Genomic DNA, 9,964 nt, shown 5'->3' with positions numbered 1-9,964 from the left:
TCCATCAATTAGAAAGCTGTTTGTAGATTTGGGAAAAACTGTACCCTCTGAATCAGCCTGTCGCCCAAAAGTATTTGAATTGAGTGAAGCAGACAATCAAAAACTGCTGGATAAATTGAGTGAAAAAGAATTGTTTTTTGTGATGGATGAAACAGATTTAAGAGGCAAAAAATTTCTGCACATGCTTTATGGTATACTGGACAAGCCTGAATCTTGTTTTCTGGTTAAATGCTCTGTGCTAGACAGATCGCCAAATAGTCAGAAGATAATACATGAACTTGACGATGTGGTGAAAGAACTCAAAATTAACAGAGAGCAAGTAAATTTATTGATATCTGACGCAGCAGCTTACATGTGCTGCGCTGGAAAAGTCTTAAAAAAGGTATATCCTAAACTGCTGCATGTAACATGTGTTGCGCATCTACTGCACAATTGCGCCTTGAAAATAAAAGCCTCCTACCCCGAAGTAGACAATTTGATTGCAAAAGTGAAAGCAAGTATCTCCAAGAACAGAAGCAGAGCTGCCGATTTCGATTCATGTGGCATACCACCACAGCCCATAGTTACTCGTTGGGATAGCTGGTTGAATGCTGCTCAATATTATGCCGAGAGACATCCACAAGTGAAAGAAATAGTCAATGCATGGGAAGGTGAAGGAGTTATTGTAAAGAGCGTCAAAATTCAGTCAACGATCCAAAGTTGACTAGTCAGTTAACAGAAATATATGACAACAATATTTCAAACTTAATACTCAAAATGGAAAGTTGTACGTACACCATCAAAGAGGCCTATGCTGATCGAAATGCCCTTGATTTCGGAAAATTACATTAAGAAGCGATTGGACAAAAACGATGTGAAACAAATTATGGAGCTACAAAGACAAGACATTTCACCAGCGCTTTATGCAAAACTGCAGAAGTGTCAACCCACATCAGCGTCTGTGGAGCGCTCATTTTCCTTACTAAAGTCATTTTTACGTCCAAATCGTAACTTCAAAGACTGTAACATTCCACACTACATGAAACTGTACTACAACAGTGGTTTAAAATAAAAATGGATGTGTATTACTGTTATGTTGCGTATGTTTTACTCTTTAGTCCCGTGAATGAAGTTTTTTGCATGTAAAAATACACGATTTTCACATAAAGTCATATAAAGTCATATTTTCCAAAAAATAAAGTCATATTATTGATTTTTTAAGGCCATATAAAAATGGCCCTAGTAATGAGACGTCAGAAAAATTATTCGTTTATGAGCGGAATCAACACGGAAAAGAATGAAGACACATTTTTGCAAAACCCTGATTTTATGTAAAAGGAAAGTGAGACCGCGAAATAAATCGCGAAAATTGCCGAGTTAGAAAACAATAGCCTACACATTTCAGTCGACAAAATCAGCCATACCGCAACCACGTTATATTCGATTTTGATAATGTGACGCCGCTGATCTTACAAACATCATTCATCATTGATCTTTTATGATCAATTCTACTTATTAGTACCTGCGAACAATGATTCGAATGTTAACAACTGCGATTGCCTTAAATATGTATTTAAGGTGACACCTTTTGGGGTAAAGGTATGCTAAACCCATACTATAAAAATCAGACAACCATTGAATTAGTGGTTAAGTGGCTAATAATTTAACCAAAAAAGAGAGAATTGGAGATCAGGTTTTCCTGTAATGCATACTTGAAAATTCGATAAGCTGTTTATGACCTCAGCACGGTCGCCACGGACATGTACTAAATGGCTTAGGTTTAGGTGTTTTGGGCATGTAGCGCTTTTCGGCAAAACACATTCGCTCTACTTGCATTGATCGTTTTTACTGCTTTTACAAAACAAGTAATTATTTTTTAAAAAGGTACATTATATTTTATGTGGCATCGTAAGTATTTAAATACGGAGAATCCATTCTTCCATTTCGAGGTCTCACATTCATAATATACGAAGCGTTGACTCGTCATAAGGAAGATATTTTATAATATATTTTGTTATTGTTTTTTTTTTACAAAAGACTAAAAGAGATATACCAGACGATACAAAGTTACTGCAATGTGTACAAACTTACAGACCAACGCTTTGTAGAATAATCGGTACCACCCCTGTCCCAACAAAAGCGACTACAACGTAAGTCACAAACTTGTAGGTTACTTCTACATCTTTTCGTTGAGTGGCAAGTCGGTCTTTCTTGGACACCCCAACAGCACAACACACCAAGGAAAGGCTAATGGATTTCATAATAAATCGTGTCAACACTGTAACACCAACACCAATCAAAGCACGAACCAAACCTATTGCAAACGTGCTTAAGGTTGGTACCATCAGAACAAGTGGAAATTCGCCGGTGGGTTCACTGAAACACAAACATAGAATACATTCAATTTATAGCTTGCACTTGCCCGGTCGTCAGTGCAAGTCCAATTCGTTCTTAAAGCAAAATTAGCTAGTTGTTGTAAAAAAGCATTCTACTTCGTAAAGTGACATTACCCTACAAGAAATTCAACAAGCGGATCACACATGGTAAAAAGCATCTAGAGCTCTAGACTAGTAGTTTTTCACGTTTTTTCTATCCGTGTCTTGTGCCCTTCCCTCAGGTATTAAATAAGTAACATATAAAATAAAGTGGATATTTCCCGATTATTTATCAGTAGACAACAGTAATTACAAACACGTTGTGAGGGCCATTGACTCCACAACTGTGAAGACAGTATAACGGCAGAATTAACACTAAATGTATAGCATGGAATCATTAAAATCACTATATAAAAATTAGATATTGCCCTTGCTCACAGCGCCCTAAGAAATAGTTGACATTAAATATTGAAAGATTTGCTTACAAATTGAATCCATACTGATAATGCCAATAAGTAACACAATGAACCCCGGCACCAGCACCCAAAATGATAACAGTGTCACCTCTACTTGTGCTGTAACGTTCAGAACTTGGATAGAACACACCTAGATAAATTATTTTAAGCAATTATTTTATGTTTTATACCTGTTTGTCTTAAAACCATGTTTAAAATAGGTAATATTCTTCACTCACCCAAAAGAAAATGAGACATAATGATAATCCAAGGCGCAAAAGCGGATTTCATGGCATAATCTTCCACCATTTCCATAAACGGCCAACCCAACAAAAGATAGGCACCACTTATACCAATACCCGCAATTACATCCTAGGCAGGACAAAAGCAATTTGAACAAAAAAAATGGAAATACAAATTATATTGTAAAATAGAAAAATGTTTGTACATCATGTCTATTAAAAACATAAGTTTAGTGAAAACAATTTTAATGCTTATTTTTAATAATAAATATTTGTTTCCTAACCTTTCTAACCTAGTGTCTATGTTTGAACATACCATTACCATAATCCACTATTACTCTTAATGTGAATCTGTACATTAATGTGTTACAATCTCATTCTTTTTTTCAATAGTAAGGGTCATGATACATAGGGTTAGATCAAACATATGTGGGTCTAGGACAGGGTGCACAACCTTTTAGCTGTTGACAACCACATTAACAGCTGCCAAAACTAGTTTTTTAATTATACCATTCTCCGACTAGCAACTGAAGGCACATGACTGTCTGGTCTAGAACATAGAGTCCTTATATACACTTTTGCCATAGGTCTTTAAAAGACAATCTTTTAAATATGGTGGATATAAAGTTTAAAATTGTACGTTCAGCATCACTATTTAATCAATATAGATGCACAGACCTATAAGTTAATATTGGCGGTGGCATGTGGCCAAATGGTGGCAGGTTGTACACCACTAGTTTAGCTGTGCATTATTCCAACATACCAATATGGAATGCATTCCAACATACAATCTACTTAGTCCAACAAGAAGACACCAGCAACAAGCCACAAGTATTCCAAATTCAACAGGAAACTATAAAAATTAAAACAAAAATATTTTATACATAGGCATTGCTAAACTAAAACTAATTTTGCCAATTATGGCTAATAAATTACCTTAAGTATTTGACCTAATAAATTAACTAAACACAATGACTTGACCTAAGTGCACTTAATTCATGGTTTTTAAATGACTGGAGGCTTTGAGACAAATTACATAACTTGGACTTAGATAAGTAAAATGACTTTGAATTCAAGTGTTTTAATTGAACGTTATAAAATTGAGAAACTTTTTGTTTTGCATGTAAAGCATTAAATTGCTACATGTTGTTTTTTGTTATTTTGTTTTTTGTTATTTTTAAGTTAAATTATTGCTTATAATCGGACGACATCACCAATTTTAAAAGCTTCTTTTTGTACTATTATATTAGTGATTTGACTTGGAGATGATGACTTGTTCTAATAGTGACTTGACTTGGGCAACTTATGGCTTGGACTGAGACTTGACCTGGACTTGAGGTATTTCACAAGTGACTTGACTTGGACTTAAGTTATTTCACAAATGACTTGGCTGAGAAAATAACCAAAATGACTTGTTTACAACACTAATTATAATTCATCAACAAAGGTTTCATTTACTTTTTAGGACATGTTGCTTGCTATTGCAATATTTAATCATGCAATTTTTTAAATTTTACTAGAAACTATACGTTTGCAACCAGTTTTAGTCACCTGACTTGCCCATTTAAGTAAGCATATAAACTTGAACTAAAAACTATACTGACTCTTTTGTTTATAATTTTGATATGCATGTTCAAAGTAGAATACTATGATGTTCTGTAAAAGTAGGTTTCAAATCTTAAATAACAAATCGCAACCTTAACAACAGTGTCTAAAGAAATACAGCATTAATACAATCAGTAGTTCAGTACTATATTATTGTTTACAAATTAGGGTGTAAAAAACAAGGTTAAACTTCAATAATGTTGTAGTGTATTTATACCACAACAGCATGTTTTACAATGGAAGATTACTTTTGAACATAAGGGATGACATTTTGCAACTAAACATTTCACCTCCACCTAATAAAATTAGGAAGAGAGTGTCAGCAAGAAATTCGTCGTATATAACAAAAGGGAAGTTACACTGCATGGCTAGATTTAAAGAAAGCATCTCAGATGTTTTACCATAGCACTAGCCACTTAACTTTTGATGTTCTACTTCGAACATCTTTAATCTTCATAATAATAAAGTTTTTCTATCTGTGCTTCCACTTTTAAGTTTTTACAACCAAGCCATGCAAGCCATCAATATATCTTTCATGCAACAGAATTGTTGCATGAATTGTAGCAAATACACTTTTAAGCTGCACCTTAGGGTAAACTCCAAATTAATTCGGCCTTATTGGAAAGATAGTTACTATGTTCTCAATGCCATATAAAGCTGTTTAAGGTAAATACCAGACCCAGGGCAACTATGGAAGTGTACAAAGCATTTTTTTTCTTTCTAAAGGTGTTAATCAGGGCTGTTTTTTTTTTAGTAATGGTCTCTAGTGTTGAGTTACACTTCTTAACTTCATTTGCTAACTATCTCCCCCATGACCTTACCCTGCCTTACCTCATATCTTCAAAACTTTGAGATAACATAGGTATTTCATTTCTTGAATCTCTTCTAGTATCTACCATGTATATGAAAAAAAACTTTTTGATTAGCTCAGTTTTTGTATTGAAATCTTGTATAGCATAGAAAACGGATTGCAGTGACAATGTCATAATAAATATATATTCAAAATATGTTTAAACTATTACAGAATATGCCTGAGCATGTTAAATACTCTAAATCGTATATACCAACAGGTAACTCTTTTTGGTAATACAAGACGATTTTCTGTATTCAATCAAACTAATCTTTAGACTTACCTCATATCTTCCATACATTGCCAACAGAAATGTAAAAGGCAATGAAGTTCCTGCAATTGCATGTGTAGATGGAATTCCATATTCTGCATCAACTCTTTTTTCAAGTTTAAAAACTGGTGGATATGTTGGCCTTGGCCACTTGATAATGTCCTTCAAAGCTTGGCCTATGTACCTTATAAAACAAAGTTACAAACTGCATTTTTCAATTTTGACCCTTAATAGGTGTTGAATCTTGAATAATCAATCCAATACACAAATAAGTGCAAGGGACTCCCTATAAAAAGTCCCCAGAAAATATTGTGTCTGAGATGTTATAATCATAAAACTTTAAATTGGTTTCATATTAAAGACTATAATGAGTATAACAAAAAATATTATTTCACCAAATTGATTAGACTATGCACCCAGTGACTGTTAAAACGTTTGGAAATTTAAGGTATACAGCTTTAGTCGATTTTAGTAGGAGAAAAAGACAGCTTTAATTAATCTAAAATGTGTGGGATATAATATTCTTTTTAGTACACTCTAAGTCTAAGCCCCGCCTAAAGTAAGAGATAAGGTAAGCCCCATAGATCATATAATAGTTGCTGCTGTTTTACCGGCATATAGTAGGTAGCAATGAATAAGGTTGTGTGACAGACACACCTGATCAGATGGACCATACTCAAAAGTTTATTTTGAGAGTAAATTTTATGCATTAAATACCATTCGCAATGGAGAAATCTGTTGCATTAATTATACATAATTAAAACGGAGGATGTCATAACAACATCATTCAGCGTGTCATTAATTTACCAAATGAATGTTGTGGGTTGAAAGAGTTTTAGTCTGCATATGTGGCCACCCTTAAAGTGTCTGCTCTAAATTGAAAATTTTACACTTGACAAAATACCCAGGGTTTACAAGGTTAAATATAAGTATCAGTTTAGTAGTATGTCCTATGTCCTCCTAAACTTGGTATCAGATGCATAGAATGACATTTGGATATGTGAGTGTCACACAATCATCAACGTCAAAAATGTCTGTAAGACTCCTTGACACCCCCCATGCTATGCCCTGGCCATAAGCAATAAGGAAGGCTGCCACCAGTGTTCCCGCTAAGCGCATTTTTTTGCGCACTTGCGCAAAATTTTGGGCACTAGCACACTTTTTTTCACAGAAGTGCGCAAGCCAAAGAAAATTAAAAGTTGTTTTTTTTACTTAAATTCAACCTCCAGTCATCTCCTGAAGTCCATAATATCACTATTTTGCAAAGATAATTACATAAAATACCTTATGTACCCCATTTTTACTTCACAAAAGTTTCGAAAAAGTACCCAAAATTAGTTTTATTCGAGCTACATACAGACAAAAAAGTGCCCAAATTAGTTTTATTTGAGCTATGTACAGACAAAAAAGTGGCAAAATTAGTTTTATTTAAGCTTCGTATGGAATAAAAAGTGCCCAAATCAGTTTTATTTAAGTTACGTACGGACAAAAAGTGCCCAAATTAGTTTTATTTGAGTTACGTATACTACCAAAAAAGTGCCCAAATTAGTTTTATCCGAGCTACGCACAAAACAAAAAGTGCCCAAATAAGTTCTATTTGAGCTAAATTAGTTTTATCAAAGCTACGCATGAAACAAAAAGTGTCCAAATTAGTTTTGTTTGAGCTACGTACAAAACAAAAGTGCCCTAATTAGTTTTATTCGAGCTACGCACGACCAAAAATGTGCCCAAATTAGTTTTATCCAAGTTAAATACGAAACAAAAAGTGCTCAAATAAGTTTTATTCGAGCTACGTAGGGAAAAAAATGTTCAAATTAGTTTTATTTGAGCAACGTATGACAGAAAAAGTGTCCAAATTAGTTTTATCCAAGCAACATACGGACGAAAAAGTGCCCAAATTAGTTTTATTCGAGCTACGTACGAAACAAAAAGTGCCCAAATAAGTTTTATTTAAGCTACGTTCGAAACAAAAAAGTGCCCAAATTAGTTTTATTCGACCTACGTATGGAACAAAAAATGCCCAAATTAGTTTTATTTGAGATAAGTACGACCAAGAGAGTATCCTAATTAGTTTGCTTTGAGATATATGTAATTTGTGCAGTAATTTTAAAGGTTTAATGTTACACCTGGTGTGATTTCTGCCTAAATTCGATGTCTTATGATTTACTTTAAAATGACACTCATATGTAGATTCAGCCGGTCCGTCAGAAAATAGTGCAGTTCTAAGCAAAAAGGTGTACAACAATTAGGGCATCCAAGGGCAGGAGAATCTGACACTTAGACCTTGAGGTTGCGGTAATTTGCATTAATTGGATCTTTAGATAAACTTCCGGCAGAAATATATAAAAAATATTGGCCGAAAACTCACAAAAAAACTATGGGATAGATTTAATAATACTTGACCCAACCGAACCCAAATGATAACCAGCACCCTCATTCAAAGAATGGGCGTTAATTTAATTTTAATTATTTAAACCAGTGGTCGGCAAACTGTGGGCCGGAGCCATTTTTAGTGGGCCGCGAGTTACTTTTGAATAGTTTAGTGTTATAATGTAGTTGTGGGCCGAATGATAGTCGTACTTCATTTTCATTCATTGCACTTATTTTAAAAGTACCTGTGGCCAAAATTTTTATATTTCTCAGCATTGTTCAGACCCACGTGGCAAATGTCCTGAGTACCTGTCAAACGGTGTACAATGCAAATTATAATATACCCCCAAAAAACAAAACTGCGTGTTGTGTCAACTAAAGGAGTAGGTTAAATTTATGTCAATATAAACAGGAAAGACGCGAAGGCGACTTTATTTTTTTAATTAAAGTTATCAACTTAAGAAAAATGCGTAACCGATTTAAAAGTTAAAAATACTTACTGCAAATTTGGGCACTTTTTTGTTGAACATTTTGGGCACTTTGTGCACTTATTTTAGGCTTGTGCGCATAATTTTGGGCACGGGCACACATGGTAAAAAATTAGAGGGAACACTGGCTGCCACTATGATACCTAAAATGTAATAAAAAACAAAATAAGGTTGTTCAAAATAGAATAGCGATTATAAGAATGGAATCTAAACATAAAATTAAATTTGCTATATATTTTTAACTGTATTCCTCAAAATATTATTATGGAATACCTTAGCTAACTTACATTGTTACCACCCAAACGACAACCATTTTTCGTCCAATGAAAGGATCCACATTCCAAAAGATGTATGGAATGAAAGTTATGTAAAATATTTCATGACCAAGTGCAGACCCAAAGCGAAACAAAAAATACCAAGTCCAATTATCGACCTTATATGTACTTGGTTTCTCTAATTTGGTACACTTTTCAATGGAAGCCTCATTAGTATGGCATACTTCTTTTCCGGTAGTTAATGCAATTTCATCTTGCAGTGATTCTTTTAGTGTCAAAAATGATTGCTGATCTTTATTGTCAAATTTAACTGTTTCTTTTAGGCCACAAAAATCCTGAAACTTCCGCACTTTTTTAAAGTCCATCAAATAATCAATAATTTTGAAAAAAAGTTGCATTGTTGTGGAAATAAATGGCTGTTTGCTTGTTTGTTTATTTGCAGATGGTGCTAAAATTCACCATATCACAATTACAACACATAATCTGAAATAAAATATAGTTAAAAATGATATTAATAATTAAACACCTGGGTACACTATGCACGGATCTGTAATGTAGCTTAATAATAAAAAGCCAAAAAGGTCGAGTAGATCGACAGCATCACTAACTGAAGATGATACAAGTTCGTATCGAAACGTCTTAATCAAGATGCTTTCGATCTACTTGACCTTTTTGGCTTTGAAATTTATTATTAAATTAAACACCTGTCTACAAAAAAAAATTGGTCCAGTTTTGATTTTGTCAACTGATTCTTACTAATTTGGGGTGAATGCAAATATGAACTCAGATTTGCTCTAACACGTCAGTTTTTTAGTAATGAACTAATGAACACTTTTAATTCCACAACCCAACATTATGCTTTGACTACTTTAATTGGGTGGTGTATTTGTTGAACCCTTATCTGCTTGACATTTTTATTTTGGAAAAGAAATACAGGAAATTTAGTCTGATTAGAGCACCCCTACCATTAATTCCAAATCAGTTAGCATTTTACTGGCATCAGTTCACACGGTTTCTTGCATTCAATATTTAAGATGTTGGATCGAAGAAATAA

At 33.9% G+C, this 9,964-nt stretch overlaps 1 protein-coding gene across 2 annotated transcripts; it reads right to left on the bottom strand.

Annotated features, from left to right (window-relative positions):
• Nucleotides 1-824: 824 nt before the first annotated feature.
• LOC146148664 (sphingosine-1-phosphate phosphatase 2-like) lies at nt 825-9,420 on the bottom strand. Of its 2 annotated transcripts, XM_083387473.1 has the most exons (6): nt 8,923-9,420; nt 5,790-5,961; nt 3,815-3,904; nt 3,049-3,181; nt 2,840-2,960; nt 825-2,355 (listed from the first exon to the last, which is right to left on the bottom strand). In XM_083387473.1, the coding sequence occupies exons 1-6, from the start codon at nt 9,306-9,308 to the stop codon at nt 2,067-2,069; spliced, it is 1,191 nt and encodes a 396-aa protein (XP_083243599.1). In that variant the 5' UTR covers nt 9,309-9,420; the 3' UTR covers nt 825-2,066. The 2 variants fall into 2 exon arrangements, with proteins under 2 accessions (XP_083243599.1, XP_083243600.1); XM_083387474.1 differs by lacking the exon at nt 2,840-2,960 and having other exon boundaries at nt 2,189-2,355.
• Nucleotides 9,421-9,964: the final 544 nt, after the last annotated feature.

Source organism: Ascidiella aspersa, chromosome 4, assembly GCF_963924565.1.
Source record: "Ascidiella aspersa chromosome 4, kaAscAspe10.2, whole genome shotgun sequence".
Taxonomy (NCBI): domain Eukaryota; kingdom Metazoa; phylum Chordata; class Ascidiacea; order Phlebobranchia; family Ascidiidae; genus Ascidiella; species Ascidiella aspersa.
The sequence above is the reverse complement of the archived record's forward strand: the minus strand, read 5'-3'. Positions and strand labels throughout refer to the sequence as shown.